The sequence below is a fragment of the Acanthochromis polyacanthus genome, chromosome 1 (genome assembly GCF_021347895.1).
Source record: "Acanthochromis polyacanthus isolate Apoly-LR-REF ecotype Palm Island chromosome 1, KAUST_Apoly_ChrSc, whole genome shotgun sequence".
Lineage (NCBI taxonomy): Eukaryota > Metazoa > Chordata > Actinopteri > Pomacentridae > Acanthochromis > Acanthochromis polyacanthus.
In genome coordinates this window covers 13,892,756-13,912,736 of record NC_067113.1, presented here as the reverse complement: position 1 = coordinate 13,912,736, position 19,981 = coordinate 13,892,756, and the positions used below count along the sequence as shown (strand labels likewise).

Below are 19,981 nucleotides of genomic sequence, written 5' to 3'. Positions count from 1 at the left end.
CTACTCAATTTTCTGAGCTCAAAAATGAAGCAGTCTGTGACCGAATTAAACACGAGAGGTGTAAACGCAGCCTGACTACCAAATCATTAGCTACAGAAGACGCTGGGTGGGGGTAAAACTGTGCCGTGAGTGTAGCTGGAACAACAGCAGCAGTAGCAGCAGCAGCAGCAGCAGCTCCGCCCGTCCGGGATGTAACCGCTGCTGCCGCTGCTGCAACAACCCCACTCGCGTGACTCCACAAACGGGCGTCACGCACATTATCCGGTTAATTTACATACATAACACCGCCCAGGGGGACGAACATGATAAGCTGCCATCGGTTGAAAGCCAGTCGTGCGGAGGACAGAAAAAAACAGCCGAAAAAAAGTTTGGACGGGAGAGGGCTGCTTTAAACCGAGCCAAGTGTTTCGACAGTGACGAACGGCGGCTCGTCGGGCGCTTTGCCCCACTTTTGGATTACGATATGGACGCTTTGAAATCGGCCGGAAGGGCAATTATACGGAGCCCCAGCATCGCCAAACAATCCTGGGGTTCGGGCAGACATAAAAGTAAGTATTCTGTTGCTCAGTACACTACCATGAAGGCGTTAGCTGCTGCTAATTTGGCTAAACCAAGGCTAACTTGGCTAAACCAAGCTAGCCTCAGTAAGTAGCTAACATTACAACCGGTGTTCTCTGAGCGCTACTTTACAACTCGTCTGAGGGAGCTAGCTACGGTTGTATGGCACGAAATATCTGGCAATGTAGGAGGTGTTTGGCAGTGTTGGTCTCTCGAAAATTAATAATTTCATGTTAGAGCAGGTATGTAAAGTCTGAAATGTTTTGTTATGGTTCTGAACTTGACACTCAAACTGACAGCAGTGACCCGCAGCTCCTAAACTGACTCCTGTTGAGGTTCAGCGCTCCAAGTAACAAGTTCAGCTTTCGAACTGGTTCTCTGAAAACCTACGGAGGCGGCTGAGCTGTTCGTTTATGTTCACTGAGACACAGAGCTGAAACAAAAGTTTAAGGAGTCCTGTGAAATTCTGTTATTGTGTGCCACGTCACTGTGCCGACTGACACGGTTTGAAACGTACAACAGCGGCTCTGCGGGGAGCTGAAACCCGGAGATGCGGACCACAGGAGCCAGAGGCAGGGGAGACACAGGAGAGCTGAGTGGTCGCCTTCCTGGCAAGCCTGCACAATCCTAGCAACACACTGTTGCTAGGCGATACACAATGTGAAACAAAAAAACGAGAGGCTGTATTAAGGAGTGGTTGCGGATTCTTTAAATCCCACCGAGGTGTCTGGTTCAGCCTAGTGCCTAGCTCGAATTAAGGGTGTAATTGTCACGAAAGCAGCCTTAGGTTTTGCTTGAGATTCCACATGATGCCTGGCTTCATCTTTGCAGTGTGTATAATCAGCACAAGGGCGGCTGAGCATGATCACACGGCTGTGCTAGTGTGGTTTTGACATGAAGGCTGAGCTGCCGAGACTCTTTCATGTTTGCTTCCACAAAGGGGGGGATGCCCCCTGCTCCCATGCCTTTTTATTTCATAGACAATAGAGCACTTGGCAGCACGGTGTTACACGTGCCAGACAGTGCAATCGATGCTTTGTTTTGGTCCCCTCCTCTGTGGGGGAGTGATGCATAATCAGCAGGGTCCCTCCACATCTGACCGGTCAGTGGTCACAGCGGCCCAAAGACTAATCGATCAACTGATGCTGGAAGCTCAGGCTGGTGTTGATGAGCTTTGCCATGACTCCACTTTCAGTCAGTGGCAGAGGTCTCATTCTCACATCCCTCTGTTGCTCTGACATTCAAGCAGAGAGAAACCAATGCTGCTATGCATTTTGGTTATTTCTTCACCCTCATTACTTATTCATTGGCAGTTCCTGTTTCCTCTGTGATCAAGTGGCTCTTCATCTTCTTTTTTTTTTTTTTTTTTTTTAAACAAAACTGTTAGTATAATTAAAGGCTTAACTGTGTTTCTGTGTCATGGGTACAAGACAACTTGCCTCATCTTGTAGTGTCAGTAGACTTCTCCAAAGTGCACCCCATTTTTTTAATGTATGCAGATTAGGGGTGTAACGGTACAAATTTTCGTACCAAACCGTTTGGTACAGGCCCATTTGGTTTGGTACAGAGGTGTACCGCGGTACGAAAATTTTAAGACCATTAAGAATGGCCAATGTACAGAATTGTTTTAAACTTAAAACTTCGTAATGCCCACAGTTGCAGTGGACCTTCTCTGGCTCGCACAGTCCTGCAGTATTGCGCAACTAAAAACAAGTAGGAATTTAAAGTGAACCACAGGATGTGGTGGATCGTTATTCTCCTGCCAGCACTCCATGGCTAATGCTAGCAACAACGAGAAGATGCTCCAGCGTCATTAAAATCACCCATTTGGGATCACTTCGGTTTCCCAGTGAAGTACGAAAAAGTAGAAAAAGAAGTGGACAAGACAAAAGCCGTATGCCGACACTGTGAAGCGGTCCTCAACTATGCATCCAGCAACACGTCAAACTTAGACACACATTTGAAAAAGCACCATCTAAGTAGCCTAGCCGCGCTAGACAACCCACGGCAACAAACTTAATTCTCTGCCTGGGTGGGTCTAGTTACCCTCCATAAGGCTCGAGGCTGGATTCTCCTAAAACTGGCCGGACGAATCACCATGAAGTGTAGAGTCAGAAGGCGGGCGTAACGAAGTGACGACAGAGGCACGACGATTCTGACAGAAACAACCAGCGCACAATAAACAGTTATCTTTCGACTCGGCTTTGGCCACAGCCCTTAAAGATTTGAAGCTAAAATTCAACTTGAAAGATAAACAAAGGACGGCACTGAAGTGTTTCATTGAGAAGAAAGATGTATTTGGACTTATGTCGACGGGATATGACAAATCCTTAATATACCAGTTGGCTCCGCTGGTTGGGAAGCTAATGGGACTTAGCCACAATCCGGCGCTCTAGGAACTACGTCGGCCTATTCGTTGCGCTGATTGGTTTTATACCTACCCAATTGCTGCAGAGTGATTTGAAAGACAACCTTTTAGCCTGCCTCCCTCCCTGTCGACCGTTCCTAGACCCTTGTGTCTTAAGAGCTGGGTCTAGCGCGGCTAGGCTACCATCTAAGCGTCACTATCCCCGCTGCTAGGAATAAAACAGCGAACTGTACAAACAACGCTCCCAACATCATTTCATCAAACCCTGCCTAGCAGTTCAGAATGGGCTAAAGCAATAACTAAGTCCATTGGTGTTTTCATAGTAGCAGATCTACGGCCATACTCCGTTGTTGAGAACTGAGGTTTTAAACGTATGATGAAGGTCAGCTAATGTTAACTTTACATTATTGCTGTACTATTTGCTATAGATAAATGTCTATATTGTGTGTGTTTTTTTTTTTTTTTAGCCTACTGGTATATTTATGCTGGTAAACAAGAGCCTTACACAATGGTGGTGTTTTTTTGTTTTTTTTAAAAAGCAATTACATTAAAATATATTTCCTATTTTAGGTGATAGAGCCCCGTTATGAAGTTCCTTCTCGTCCACACTTCAGCCAGAAAATCATACCAACTCTTATATCAGCACATTTTTTCCCCTTAACTGAGAACCGAACTGAACCGTGACTTCTGTATGGAAATATGTACCAAACTGTGATTTTTGTGTACCATTACACCCCTAATGCAGAAGCAATTGTAGCTTAGACTACAGAATTAAAATCGTGATCATTCATTTAATAGCGTGCTTTAACACTTGGCTTGTATTAGTGTAAAGACGCAACATTTTGAGGTTTAGACAGGTTCATAATTAAAGGCAAAATTGTGACATAAGTTTCCAGTAAGCCTGTTTCTCTAGCCCGTGTGTGGGCTTGGGCTTGTCAAAGCAGCCTATTCACCGCTTTGGTATCTATCACTGTTGCATTCCTTTTCTCCCTCTGTCAGTGTTGGATTGTAACAGGTTCTATTAGTGTTTTCATAAAACTACTGTGTCTGTTTTAATGATCACTGCATGTCAACATTTAAAGCGGGCTGACATTAGTGGCTGCTTTTGGCCTGTTTGCTCTGCTTTTGCAGTCATTTCCTGCATGGTTTTAAACAGCTCAGTTGCTTTTTGGCAGTCTGCTGAGCTGACAGAATGCTACCCTGCACTGCCCTCTCATTATATCCAAATAGTTCCCATTTTTCAGAGGGGAGAAGCGGTATGTAACATCAACCATCTTTTTAGGTCACGAAAAAAGATATATTTTTTTTCTTTGCCAATCTGAAAAGTGTGGGAGGTAGAAAATCCCTGTCTGCTTTGAAGAGAGACAGTTCCCACCCACGCTCCTGGTCAAGGAGCTGTCTTCTGTGGGGTTGGCGATACTGAAACAGCTGCATGTCACAGTGTCTATTGAGTCAATCCCTACACATGAGTGAGCAGAAGTGCATATGATCTTTATCTATTTGGACTAAATCTCATTTAACTCCTACATGTGTGAGACAGTGTTGGTGATACTACCGCCAGAGATCGTAGTTGTGACTAACTTTCTGTTCATTTTTATTCAGACGGCATCACCACTTTGCAGAAGGTGGGAATGGCCTTGAAGTCTGTAGCTTAAAATTCACAATGCTAAATAATAGATACAAGTACCATTCACTCTGTGTGGCCTGCACTGGTCAGCTCCCACTACACCTGCTGTGTCCCCTGCACAAAGTCATCGTAGGGGACTGCCAGACCGTAATGGAGATTGCTTCCTGCAGGATTTCTTTATGGAGTTGTAAAGTCCTTACTGATTTACAGCGTTGTTAGATCTTCTGTATCTGTAAGCTGCCTTTGTGTGGAGTCATGTGTGAGCATGAGTGGACAGGTCTGCACAATCATGCTTCGTCACTGTTTCTCTTAAAGGACAGCTTTAATCCTGAGTGGAGATGAATGTTTGACTTTTTCTTGCTTCAGCTGATACAGCTGAAAAATATAATATTGTAAAACACCAAAATTATTTTTTAAACCTGCCAGCTATCATTGGCTGAGTGCTGAATTGCAGTCGGATATGAAGCAATTGTTAATCTATTTCAATCTGTTACTCACTACACCACATTGCATTTTGCTATCTGTCATCAGAAAACTTTGCATCTATTCCCGCGGTTTATTATTTCAGAGTAAGCTCTGTTTCTGCTTTTCTGTGTATCGTCTGACCACAAAGTTTGGGCCAGACAACATCTTATGTTTAAAATACATTTTAGGCATAATCAAAATAAGAAAATTCAGTGCCTCTATGATTGATTCTAAATGAATGACCTAGTTTTATAAACAGACAGAATATCTTTTGTTTGCCCGAACTTTTCACAGTGGACACTGTTATTTCACAGAAAGACTGTGCTGTTCTGTGAAACAAGTACAGAAGTCTGAGTCGGAAACATAGTGGCATTCCTAGTTAGAAATAATTCATGTAATCTCCTTCAGCCATATGTCTAGACATATGGTCAGTGAGGGAGTTCAGAGTTCTCTAGTTTGATTCTTGGTAGGACATGTTGGTGACTAAATAATTACCACCTAAAGCTTTTATAGCAAGATAAAAACCTTCAAATACTAATTAAATAAATTTAGACAGTGGGTATGGTTACATGGAGTTTTTTAATTCGGAATTCCGAATGACTTAATTCCGAATTTAAAAAACTCCATGTAACCATACCCGTTGAGGGTAATTCTGTGTCATTGGCAATTACACCTCCTTCCCTTTAATCTGTTCTGAGCAAGCAAGTAAATAATACAGGATACTTGTCAGGTGGACATAACTCTTTAAGTCCAAAAGAATGAGCAAGGCATTGAGCTACACCTATAGAAGGAATATTTTTTTCGTTCTGTGCTTTGCCAGTCAAACCGTGATGGTTTGTGGGAGGGTTTTGGGTGTTTGACCAGCAGACAGGAATGAAACTCAGGTGAGGCCGTCTCACCTTCCCCTCCCCCCTGACTCTGGTGAGCATGTAATTCAGGTAAAACTTGCTAGTTTTTAGTACCTGCACTAAAACTGATGCTTATTTCAAACATGTCTTTTTTTCTTCAAGGACTCGGTATACACAGAGATATATCTTGGAACAAATCCCCTACATTATGCGTTTTGTCTTTACCCTGCACACATTTTGCATATGAAATTCCCAGGAATTCAAGGGGAATTATTTTCATTAATGTAACATTCCTTTACCCCTTCTTGGTCTGTTTTACTGCCCTCTATGTGTGCGGCTGCAAGAAGTTGAAAGATATCTCTGCAAAGACTCACCCAAACATATTGGAGTAAGGATGCAAAGCAGAGATTTGTGGAGAGGCTGATCTGCACAGTGCTAAAATTTCAGGGACACATTACAGATCTGTGGCGCTGTGTGTCACACTCAGACTAGTTAACCCTTTCCATCCTGTACTACGACTAGGCATACCTACTATGAAAATGCAGCCTGTGCCATTTTGCAAAGGTTGCCACATTCATGAGGAGGCCACCTTCTACTGTTATGTCTTTCATTTTAATTTTATTTTTACTTGAGAACTTTTTATGCATGTTCAGTAACTCATTGTTAGAAGTATGTTTTTGGACTCTAACTTGCAGTTTTGATTAGAGTATACTAAAAGTGTTAATTTCTGTTTGAGGTTTTTGGATCCTACTTTGGCCTGATGGTGAGAATAAGGAGGCTTATAGTATTTCAGAATTCTCCCAGGTACCACTTCTTCATATAGCCCGTGGTTGTTCATTTGGCTGTCAAGTATGGCAACTATTACCGACAAAGTTTGGGGATGTTTTTTCACATTGAACTTTCAAAAGTAGCCTAAGGCTGAAGAGGTTAAACAAGGTGAACATCAACATGCCTTCAGGCAATATGTGACTTTAACAAAGATTCACAGAGTCAGGTTTATCTATTTGCCAGTTTCTACTGTTTGATTGCACTGTTGGAGAAGTCCTTGTGGGTTGTCTCTGTTGCTAGAAACCCATTCCTCGAGTTAGGTCCAAATTATTTTCATTTTAATTGGGTCCATGTAGGCTTCTGTTCTATTGTTCAAGGTCTTGGGTCAGTGTGGTATGTATAATACCCGAGTGGAATCAGATGAACTAAATATCAAGTGGTCTGTCATAATCACTGCAGTTTTAAACCTAAAACCTATTCAGTGCATAAACTGTACAACATATTTGACAAACAAAAACAGCAAGCCGGTAACATTTGAGAAGCAGGACTCCAAGAACAATTGAAATGAGAAGTATTGACCAGTGATTAGGAGATTAGAGGATTTTTAAGACTTTTATCTTGCACTGTCTGCTATGTTTGCACTGAAAAGGAGAAACTCTCTAATCTCGTTACACTGTATAATGACAATAAAACGCATGCTACTATATTCTATTCTATCACACGTGTCGAATAACAAATCATTTCGATTCAATTCTGTGTTGTTACAGGTGACTGCAGATTAATGATGCATCATTGTTGCTGGCGGTGTTCTGTATGGGTCATTCCTATTTTGGAATGATTCTAATTATTGTTGATTTATTTCAGACAAATTCTAACTTTCATGAATTATATCTTGGAATGCATATAGTTTGGTGTATTCTGTGAGCAATGCTTGTTTTTATCTATTAACCAAACATTTATTTGTTTGTAGATTGGTTTAATAGATAGGTAGGTAGATAGATGGATTGACGCTTTTATTTGTCATTGTGTAAATCCAACAAAATTTGTGTGGAACTTCTAGCAGTCAGCAGCCATTTGAATTTGGCTATAAGAACTAGTTTAATTGCTTACATGCTGGAACAGACAGCAATAGATGCTTCACACACATTCAGAAAGCCCATCATTATCCATCCACTTTGTTTGATTTACTCAACCAAATAGTTCAGAACTCAAATATTGTCACTATAGAAGTAAAGCAGTGAAAAGCAGCAAAATCTTAAAATGTCAGAATCTTGAACCAGAGACTGTTTGGCAAAAAATATGAGTTAATTAGCAAAATTGTTGAACTTTTTACCCTGACAATCAGCTAATTGTCTAACCAACTGCACCATCCTCATTTCAAATGGTAGTTGTGTGGATGTGTGTTCTTTACGTTCATAGGCTTGAAGACGAATCGCCTCCCCTTTACAGAAATGGTGTTCATACTTGCGAATATCATTCAAGTTGCATCACAATCTAGCTCCTCCTGTTTAACGTGACTGTGCATGGAGTGCTTTAAAGATCAGTTTCATAACCTAGATTCTTGTTGAGAGTACATTCTGGCCTCAGCTGGTCATCAGCTGTAATCCTTGACTGGCACGACCAATCATTTCACTCCTCTCCCTCTCTTCACTTTCCTTCTTTGAGTGGATTTAGCCAATACTGAAAGACACATGTCTCAATGTTCGGACTTAAACTATAAGACTCTTATCCTCTGCAAATCCTTTCCTTCACCCAACTGAAATTGTTTTGGATGGTCCTCAAATTAAATACTGATAGCTACATACTCATGCAGTACATCCTCTGTGTCTTTATCTTACAGTGATATTAAGAATATCATATGCCTGCTGGTTTGGGAGATGAAAGCAAAAAAGCATCCTAAAGCCTGAGGACTAAGAAAAAAGAGGTCACAGACTGATTGGCATGAAGGATCCCCACTGATTCTTCATTTTACTTACTTTGGCTCGATTGCTTCTTCAGTGAACTGGCTTGTCGTTTGTCTCTGTGGTCATTTGTGTCTAGTGCTTTTCTTTGTGTTTGCCACACAGAGAGACTTTGACCTGGGTTTCCAATAATATGTAAAACATTTTCCATGGAAGCTAAAGAGGAAACCTGGTACCGGATCAGTCTTTGTGCCAGGCAGAGACGGTGACAGTTGTCCCATGTGGACTAACACACTTTTCCTTTTGAATAACACTCAGTCTTTTGCTTCTTAACAATGCTCTGTCTCAGCCTTTTCCCATAATAGCTGTTTCTGTTGTTAGGACTCACTGATGATTGTGCTCATCTCTGACTTGCCCTTAAATCACCAGGTTACACAAATCATATCAACTTAGAGATATGCACTACATAACCATATTGCTTGAGACTCAGCTGCAGTCTGCAGTTATAATTTGGCACGTAGCGTTTTTGTGGCATAGTTAGATTTTGTGGATATCTCTCTAAACAAGCTTTGTGCTTTGTCTCTGTGTACCCCTTCAGGCGTGTTCTCTCATCTGAGTCTGCAGTTTCCAAATTAGCCCAATGTGTCCTGATTGGAATCTAAGAATGCTGGATTAGACTTATTTGTGCATGTCATGTTGTTGTGCGATAAGAGGTCATCTCACCACAAGCATAGGTCAGCTGAGGCCTTGAATAGCTGATGATACATCAGCTAATTGCAGTTTGGTGATTGCTTGTACGTTGGCTTTATCAAAATAACTGGGAATTAATGGTCTTTTAGAAACTCTCTTTGTTGTCAAAGGTTTAAATTGAATATGAGTTTTTTTCTGCAAAGAGGAAAACATTTTTAGCTAGCACCACAGAGAAGAAAGATCACAGTCCTTATTTAGAATGCGTTAATAGCAATTAATTGAATTTCTCTGGAATAAGCAGAACATGAACTTAAACAGGACGTCTTTGACTTCCAGCTGTCACCTACTCTCTCATCCAAAACCACTATATTTGACACATAGGGCCAGGGGGGTGTCACTTTGTGTTGAAAAGTGATGGGGTAATGTCCCTAGCATCCTCAGTGTAAATGACACCTATGAGGCCAGCCTAGATAAGCCAGCTAAGCTGCATTGTTTCGACTAGGCCCTAATGCTCTGCTGTGAAGCTAGTGCTAATAGGATCTCAGTTCCTACAATCCAGACTCGGGCAATACTGGACTCTCTGGGTGATTTAACAGTAGTATTTACTCTCAGTTCTACAGTTTAAAGTCAAGGTGTTCAGCTGTTTGGTTTGCTTAGCCACATTAGCGGTCTCATCCTCCAGCATCTCTATGTAGCTAGCAGAAAAGTAGATGGTGGGATGCAACACTGAACACTGACTAACAGTCCATTTAAACCAGCAAGTAAATAGAATTAGTCAGATAAGGTAATACTGATTCATTGCTTTACTGTATGTGTACTGGTCATATTATAGTCACCCACCAAAGGCCCGTTTTAAGCAATACATTTTTTTCACCAAATTCCATGAAGCGACTAACAATTAACAATTAATCCAGCAAGCAAATGTTAATAGTAAAGTCACAGACATAAACTGTAAGCATTACAATACATAAAGGAGCAAGACTGTTATGTCGGTCTGCTGTTTGTACACAAATGTGATCGGCCTCTCATGGACATCAGGCGGTTCCCTCCCATGCCAATTTGTTTTAATTGACAAGTGACTTTGACTTGCACATGGACACACAATGCCTCTGTGCCCGAAGGGCAGATAGTTTTACCTTTGTCCTGAGTTAAAACTCTGATCCTCTGAGAGGACTACATGAAAGGCAGCCAGACAACACAGCTTTTCCCAGTATCCCAAGGTGACACACATCTCCAACCAAAGCAAGAACTGACACCTTCTTATTTGCCAGAATTCTGTGCTTGTTTTCCCATGTGGCTGCAAATGTGCTGTAAACCAACAGAATCCCCCGCTGGAAATTTGTTCATTTCCCATCATGTTCAGAAGAAGGTATAGGCAGGTGGTTTGGAGTGTGTCCAGTCAGACCAAAAACAATGAGTCATTCACAGTTTGCAATCCAGAGGGCTCAAATGAATGCAGTGGGATTCTCTCCTCTCACACATGACACCATGTGGAGAGCTCTCACTGCTCTGAAACTCTTTTCACATCTTGACAAAGGGGAAACTGTTGATGCAGCAGGCTCAACTTGTGGCGTCTGCTGGGGCTGTGAAGTGGTAGTGAGACTGACTGTTGACCTGAAAGGCTTTATATATTAAATGATACTTGTCAAATTATTGTTAGTTTCTCTTCCTAGTATCTAGAATCTCAAAGTAATGATTCATGACAAAGTCAGCTGAATGTCTAATCGCGGAACACTGTGGTAACTTAGTCATGCATGCACAGCTTTCCTGATATGATCTGGTATCACTTGTAGGATAATGCAAATAACAAGGATGTAAAAGGAATTTCCCCAGACACTGTTGAAACATTACCTCCCACTGTTGTGACTGCTAATTATTGCATAGCCACAGTATGTCTGATTCAGTCACACCGAAGTTGTGTCACCTGCTCTAATTTATCACCTCTGAATTGGTTTTGGGTTGACAAGACATTGCCACCAACTGTGAGAAGAGCAGAAATTTTTAAGCTTTTATTTATCTTTTGTTTGTTCTCAACATTTTGGCGCTGATATCCATCTTCACTTTCATGCAGAGAAACACTATTGGTTTTGACTCGAAGCAAGCTAGATCGCAGTGATAAAACTATTTAGCTGTCAGGATGGCACTGGTGATTTAGGTTTTTATTCGTGTGTCATTGCATGCTCATCTCCCTCCCTCCCAGCACGAGAGTATTAACTACATTATTTAGCCAGCACTTGCAGCATAGCGGAGTGCTCCTGTCGTTTCCACGGTGATCAAACAGTTGCATTTCCCTAATTGTCCATTACGTTTGTCATGCAAAGGAAGGATGTATGTGAATTTATGTTGGGAATTTTCAACTTGCTGCATTCATTTGCATAGCTTACCTTGTATTTGAATCCTTCACAATCATTTCACTTGCCTTTTCTCTTTTATCTTCTTCTTTGTTTTTCATTTCTGAACATCTCACTGGCTCTGTCTTTTTTTTCTCCCTTCCCCCCTCGCTGTCTGTCGGCTTCCCTTCTTAATGCAGAGACAAGGCCAGGATGAGCAGATCTTCTTTCCTCATTACTGCCACTGTCACTGGCTGTTGACAAGGAGAGCGATAGTGATCCTCTCTGACCCTTCCTTGTCCAAAACACCTGCTTCATTTCCTCTGTGTTGACTTTAACCAGAATACCCACCACTACCATCCCCACCACATCCACCAGCCCATCCTTTTTCCTAATTCTGTGAAGGCTTAGCACTCAAATCCCTTTGATTATAATTCCTGAGACCTCTGTGCTGTCTTGCCTCTCCAAATCTCTTGTTGCATCAAAAAGTCCCAACTCCCTCTGTAGTTTTGGCTCCATTAAAACTTAATGAAAAGGCCCGGGTTAAACATAGGCTCAAATAATCGAATCTTAAAGAAGAGGCTAATTCCCCCTCAGCAAGTTTTCCTCCACTACAGTCTTGTGCAACTGCCAGAAGAGTCGGACAGCCACGGATTGGCCCGACACTGAAATCTCTTTGACAACAGAAAGACTGTCTAGGTTTCTGCTCACAGGTTCATTCAACCCCAATGGTCCAATAACCTGCTTGACTTCGCTGTTGGCAGCACACAGTGTAACCTGCAATAAATGTTAATACTGGTGTCCTTTTTCATATCAGAGAAAAGTCAGAAAGAATAGAGATGATTGAAAAGGTGGTATAGGCCGAGTCTTGAATAATTCTTTTAGTATTTGAGGAGTTTTTTGATGTGCAGACAACATCCCTAGCATGGTTATTAAACTGAAATATTGTGAAATATTGTAGCGTTTAAGAACTTGACATGTGTAAATGCAGTCTGACAGTTTCATGCTCTGTAAAATACTATGAGAGACATTCTTTGGACAGAAACTGGATTGGTTTAATGGCTTGTTATCACAGCTATTTATAGGAACATTTGATTTCTAAGTTGGGTGTTTCAGTATTATTAAAGTGTTTTGCTTTTTTGCTTTTTCTCAGGTAATGTAATATGAAGGTGAAGGTTTATGAGCTTGAAGTTCAGTTCAGATGAGGTCAACAGCAGACCAAGGAAGCAGCTGCATGTGTTCATCTCCTCTCCTGCATTGCTGGTGGAGTGTTGAGACTTGTCTGAAGCAAGAGGAGACTGAGATTACGACAGCAGGTCTGGATTGGCCAAGTGGACTTGACAGTTAGTTGTGTGAATTCATTCTCATTAAACTTTAATTAGTGGCTGCTTAAGGTTTTTTTTTCCACGAGCATACCGTACAACTAAACTAACTGTTATCACATCAAAAACCATGCATAGCATGTATAGTTATGGGCAGTCAAAGCTGGATAATTGAAAGGTAACAAGAGAAAACAAACTTTTGGGAGGTTTTAGACTATTCTTTCTCTGGCCAGGAATATAATTTGTTATTGAAGGTGGTCATTCTGGCTGTGGTCGATTTACGACTCATGAAATAGAGTTTTTCCAGCATAAACTTTGTCTAAAATCTCATAATGTTTATAAATCCCCCAGGTTACTATGTGGGTATTGTACATGTTCATGAATGCTTTATGCTTAGATTATCTGAAGAACTTCTTTTTTAGAGTATGTTTTCTTTTTGGTCCAAGTAAGACTGCACATTATATTGTTTGTGTACATGTGCAATACTCACATTGCAAAAAGTGCAATGTGAAGTAGAGCAAGTTTAACACCACATGTAACTGTTCTTTTGCTGCCTGACACAAAAAGGAAATGTGTACAGTTCTAACTTCCTTAGACTAATCTTCAAGAACAATGTATCTGATAAGACATTTTTGTTTACCAGACATGGAGTTTGTTCAATTGCAGGCTCCACATGGACACAGTGAAATGAGAAACAGTAAGACATGAAAATAGTAGAGACTGAAAAGGAAGATCTGGTTGCAAAAAAGAAAGGCAACAAGAGTTGTACTCCAGCAGTATAGAGCAACTGTGATTCTCACCATTCTCTTCGACTAATTCTGTGTTTGGAAAACCCACCATTGAAGAGATTCTCATGGTGTTAGTAATTCAAGTTGAACAGATGCTTGGTAGTAAAGCAGCAGATTCTGAATTGTATTTCTGTTCATGTAGTCTTCTTCTGAAGCACATACTTCCACATTCTGACTTGTATGTCGCTGTGATTAATGTTTATATAGTAGTTTGTGTGTGGGTTGACACAAACTGTAAAAAGTTTTTGAAAAGATCAGAGTGTAGGCTTCTGGGCATGTGAAGACTTGCAAAACAATAGCCAAGATACAGTATGCCACCCTAGTTTATTATCTGCATCTTCCTTTGAACACTTAATATACTCAGTGATGTTGTCAGCAGTTGTGGTCCTCTACCTGCTTCCCCCTCATCCTCTCCCCTTCCACTCAGCCAGCATCAGCGCTCCATCCGCTGCTCTCTGAGGATTATTTACAGGCAGTGTCACCCAGGCGAGCAGCTCTCACTGACCAGCCAGAGCTCCAGCGTAGCCAAGAAGCCTTTGAAGTTAGCTCTAATCAGCACCACAGCTGCAGAGAGCCTGCCAGGGAGGGGGTTGCGGCTGTTAGTGGTCTGTGGGGGGCTGGTTGGTTGTGTGAATGCAAATGTGACCAATATGAAAATGGATTATTAATGCACACAAAGCAGTACTCTGGGTATATGCACCACTCTAAAAATGGCTGTAGTTCTTGAGTTTTTCGTTTAAACCGCCATCAGTTCAGTTTTTAGACAGACATTTTTTTTCATAGCTTACTCGCATTCATCTACTTATTTATTTCATTTATTTTAGCAACACGTACAAAAATCTCCCATCGTCTGTGTTGTAATGGGCTTCACTGATTCTCATGGGATGGAGAATACCTAAGGGTTTACAGTCATGGTGAACTGCTGGTCATCCCGAGAGACTTACACCCTGCAAGCATAATATGGACATTTGAAGCAGAAGGGCTTGCTTTTGAAATCTCTGCTGGACCATCACAAACCTGCTACTTCAACTGCGTGTATTCTGTGACTGACATCTCTTCTAAGCCTTGAATCACTCAGAACATTTTCAAAGCACATCTGACAGTGTGTTGAAATTCAGTGGTGCAGACCTGTCAGCAAGGTTGCCTTTTGTAAACGCTGAAAGTCTCTGGACTGAAGGTTTTCTGTCGCTTGTGCAAACACAAGCAAGAGCTAAAGGTTGGAGGTGTCATGCTAGCCAAGGTTAAGCCAGCATTATTCCCATCATATTTGTGTGACTGTCTGCAAATGTTTGAAGTGGCTACACCTCGTAATAGACATTTATAGTCCACTTGGTAACTTGATTTAGATCATGAATAGCAGCTTGTGCTTCCTCACCACAGATTCTATTACAGTAGGAGTGTTACTTATCCAGGCACTAATGTAACTGCAGGATCAGCAGAGGAGAGACAACCTGATGTGTTCCCCACTCTTAGCTCAAAGACCTTGACCTTGGAGTGGGCGTTCACCGTACGACTCACCCATTACTTAAGTATGGGTTTTGTTAGAGCTACATTTAGAACATTGAAAACCATTCTCTGTAACCACTCACATTTGGCTTGGTTTGGCTTGAGAAGAAAGGAATATTAGAGGTTAGCCTTTGCTTGCCTTTTCCAAATGATTTATGCTCCCTAAATGATATGCTGAGTGATGCTGTTCACAATGACAGCTTTGAAAATACTATACATGAAATACTAACCCTAACCCTGGACTTAAATAGTCTAAATAGTAGTCTGTTATCAGATGGCGAGTTTTAGATGTTTATTTAGGCTGATTAACAGTTTCTAAATTAAATGTTGATTTTATGCAGTCTATTTCATTGTCTGTCAGCCATAATAAATGTCAGTGATTGATTTATTTCTTAAAAGTCGTACATAGATTTGGTCAATTAAAACTGGAACGGTTGACTAGATAAAACAAATAACAGATTTTACTGTGCTGAAAATGAAAATAAACATGTGCCAAAGAAAATCAAAGCAGTTAATTTGTAATGGAAGAAATATGTAAATTAATTTCATTTGAGTGATAGTAGATCATTTAATTTTCAATCAGCTCATTATTTTGTCAGTTTAATAAGACAGTTTTTTTCCTGATTGTTTATAAATAACTAGAAATATGTGTCTAAGTTATCACAGTTAAATGTCTTATTTCATCTGACCAGTTGTCCAAAATTAGTCTGTTTACAATCACAGAAAAACAGATCATAATAAAATTTCAGAAGCAGGAAAAACAGGCTTTTTGGCATTGTTGTTTAAAGTTTTCTTTTGTCTGTCAGTGACTAATTATTTCAGTTGTAGTGTAAAATGTAGAACTGGAGTTCTCATTCAGAGACTGCCAGTTTTGCCTAGAAACATTACTGTATTGACATTGAATTTCAAGACCACAAAACTTGGAAAAATACAAACTTCTTGCCATCTACACATGGGTACACATCTACTTTGACAAAATCATGGTTGCAGTGATGACAGAGTGCTGTTCATTTCACCTTGAAAATTCTGGGTGCCGTGAATACCTCAGAATTGTGCGCTTAGCGTTGTTGATGAAATGTTTTCTGATGGGTCTTTGGAGGAGACAGACTGATTTCCTCTGCCCCCCACTCAATCACATCACATAGTGAGAAGTCCATAAACGTTCTATGAGTTTCAAGGAGAGGTTAATTAGTTAGTTAGTTTTTATTTCATTCATTGACAAAAGAAAAAAAAACAGTTCAATATACAACACAAAAACAAAATTTTCCAAACTTCTGAATGATAGGGAGCAGAAAGAATAAAAAAACTTATGTAATCTGCCCCCCCACACTTTATTTTTTATCAAAGAATCAGTTTACAATGAGCATTAAAAACAAAGGTTAGCATGTTTATTGTTAAAGTAAATAGCTGAATCGTGCCAAAGCTGTTGTCTACTTGTGTGAGTTTCCACTCTGAAATTTTGTTTCTGCTGCTCATCCAACTAGTCCCTTATTTACTCAGTTTTTCTGCTTAATAGCTGCTCAATGTTCAAGATGTTAGGCAGACTCAGAATCTCAGTGATTTGTTGTTGTACAACCAGACACCGGTGGATCTGTGATTTATGCAAATGAAGCATTACTTTTTGTTGTTCTGTGTTTTTATATAAAATAAATGCTTGTTTATAAATAATTTCATACACACCGTGTTTTCTTGGTTTGGGATAAAATGAGCTATTAATCTTGTTTGACAGTGTGTAGTATAACAGTTACTGTTGTTAAATGTCCAACTGTTATTTGTTTTTTGTTTTTTTTTTGAGGGGGATGAGGCAGGTTCTGCTCAAAGTTTCTTCCCCTTAACAGGGAATTTTTTCTTGCCAATGTCGCCTTAGGGCTTGCTCGGTGCTTTTAGGCATATGGGTTCAGTCAGGCATCTTGAGACAGTCTGAACTTTAATTGGCACTCTATAAATAAAATTGAATTGAATTGAAAATTCAGTGTTTTGTTTTTTTGCAATTGAATATTTATAGAAAAATATGCTTACCTGTGTCACACAAATGTGAAAGTAGCACGACTGGAGCTATCAAGTCAGTATTGTAAATAGTAGTAGATTGTAGTCTGTATGTGCACCTGCTTTCCCAGTTAGTCCCCACACTGGAGTCCAGAGAGATTGGTTTGAAAATATTCACAGAATATCTTTATAAACTGAACAGTAACAATCTGTATACTTTAAATTATACATTTTAGAGGACCACATGTTTGCCATTGTGCAAGCGGGAATTGTAAAAGCATCTGCTCATCTCCCACACCCATAATGAGCACATGCCTAGCTTGCTGCCATATCTAATGCAGCCGAGTCTAACATCATACAAGCAGACTGGAGGAATCCTCTGCCATGCTGACATTAGGATTTTCAGCCAGCCTGACAGTACAAACAGCAGTGTGAACAGAAGTGTCACTGATGTGTGTCTCATCTTGCAGAGCTTCCGGAGAACTGGACGGACACGAGAGAGACCCTACTGGAGGGCATGGTGTTCCAGCTCAAGTACCTGGGGGTGACGATGGTTGAGCAGCCCAAAGGAGAGGAGCTGTCTGCTGCAGCTGTCAAGAGGATAGTGGCTACGGTAAGAGCAAACACATACACATTGAAATGGCTTAAACACAGGGCACCCCAATTCTTTTTTAAATGCACCTCTATTCAAAAACCTATTCTCAGAAAATGAGTTTCTCTCGAGCATATATAATATTTTCTCCGCATCATCACCTCTGCCACTTGAGAATCATAGTCATCCAGTAGTTTTTCTCCTCTTAAGACCTGACTGACACCTTGGTGAAAAAGTGACTGGTTGGCTGCCTGCTTCTCCCCCCGAGGCCCAGGTTGACATTTAGAGGAGGATGCAATTAGTGTGGACACTGTTGCTCAGTGTGTGGCTCAGCCAGCTTTATCATGGTAGAAAAGGCTTAATGTTATTGGATCTGGCAGCTCAGTGGATAATGAAGTTAGCGGTGGCAGAATGGTGGGACTTGGGGCATGGTGATGTATGGAGAGGAAGGCAGACGCTCTGATGTGGCCTAATCTGTTGGCTGCCCTTGGTATCCCTCTAAAAAAGATGTTAGGCTGCTGAATGGGCTATGTTTATTGGAACTTGTCATTTTTGATAAATTAAATCTGAATGCATGATAAACTCTGACTCATACACTGTTTTGTTGTAGTTTAAATCTTTTCTCATGACAAATATCTATTTCCCCAGGAGGGTCTGTCAAATCTCTCAACTTCTAACTTTTTTTGGGTGGCCTTTTTGATGCACACTTCCACATTAAGCTTAACTGCAGGAAATTTGATTTGCAACATGACTGTTTTAGTATATCGTTATCTCTGTTCAAAATGGATTTTGACTGTTTGATCACTGTAAATGTTCAATTTACGTAAACACAAGGTTGACACTTAACCAGACTAATTTCATTTTTGTTGTCTCAGTTACACACCCGCTTGTCTCTTTGTTGCCTCCACTCTTTCTCTCTCTTTATTCTATTCTTTCCAGGCCAAAGCCAGTGGAAAAAAACTCCAGAAAGTCACGTTAACGGTCTCCCCTCGCGGAATCATCCTTTATGACAGTGCCTCAAACCAGCTGATAGAAAATATCTCTATATACAGGTCAGTATTCCTCTTTCTACACCTCAGGCAGTGGCTAACATTTCTCACACATTCGGTGTCCTTGATTCAACTGAGCCTTTCTCAAAATGAAATACTTTCATCCTGATCTTGTCATTATCACCCATAATAAAACAAAAATTGTTGTTTCCCTCTTGCTCTCATTTATCACTGGATGGATGTGAATGTTCAGAGGTCTGGTTCTCCAAAGCACTCGAGTGTTTCTGTTTGTGTGTGTGTGTGATAGAAGGAGAGTAGTCGGTCTATCAGCAGTATGTCTCATCAATCTTGCCTCTCTAGGGAGCACTACAACAGCTGTATGTCTGGGCTTTTACCTCAGGTGTCACGGAGTGACACACACACACACACACACACACGCAAACCTCTCTGCCGACAGATCTCACTTGCCTGCCACAGCCTGCATGCTGAATGAACGCTGCCTAACCTTCATTGGCCTGGAGCTTATGAGCTGAGCTTGAATCACTTTTCTAAAATTCCACATTTATAAGTCTACATATCAAGGGGAGATGAGACTTTCCATCCTTTTTCCAAGCATGACTAGGCTTATGTTGAATAATTTCCTCTAAAACATGGCAGATTGAGGACGAAGTTCCAATCGTTGGCAGTCCTCTTAAGGTATCCTAGAACAGTTTTATTGACAGGTTGTCTTCACTGACCATGTTTCCTGGCCTAGCTGCGCTAGACAACCCACGGCAGCGAATTTAATTCTCTGCCACGGTGGGTCTAGTTACCCTCCATAAGGCTCGAGGCTGGATTCTCCTAAAACTGGCCGGACCAATCACCATGAAGTGTTGAGTCAGAAGGCGGGCGTAACTAAGTGACGACAGAGGCGCGACGATTCTGACAGAAACAACCAGCACACAATAAACAGTTATCTTTCGACTCGGCTTTGGCCACAGCCCTTAAAGATTTGAAGCTAAAATTCAACTTGAAAGATAAACAAAGGACGGCACTGAAGTGTTTCATTGAGAAGAAAGACGTATTTGGACTTATGCCGACGGGATATGGCAAATCCTTAATATACCAGTTGGCTCCGCTGGTTGGGAAGCTAATGGGACTTAGCCACAATCCGCCGGTGCTCTCGGAACTACGTCGGCCTATTCGTTGCGTTGATTGGTTGTATACCTACCCAATTGCTGCAGAGGGATTTGATAGACAACCT

At 41.0% G+C, this 19,981-nt stretch overlaps 1 protein-coding gene across 4 annotated transcripts in view; it reads left to right on the top strand.

Moving 5' to 3' along the window:
- Positions 1–237: 237 nt before the first annotated feature.
- ldlrap1b (low density lipoprotein receptor adaptor protein 1b) overlaps positions 238–19,981 on the top strand; it is a 37,260-nt gene continuing 17,516 nt past the window's right edge. For all 4 annotated transcript variants that reach the window (XM_022192433.2, XM_022192435.2, XM_022192432.2 and 1 more), the window contains exons 1-3: positions 238–548; positions 17,628–17,770; positions 18,689–18,801. In XM_022192433.2, the coding sequence (XP_022048125.1) occupies positions 464–548; positions 17,628–17,770; positions 18,689–18,801 (341 nt within the window). In that variant the 5' untranslated portion in view covers positions 238–463. The remainder of the gene's footprint in view (positions 549–17,627; positions 17,771–18,688; positions 18,802–19,981) is intronic.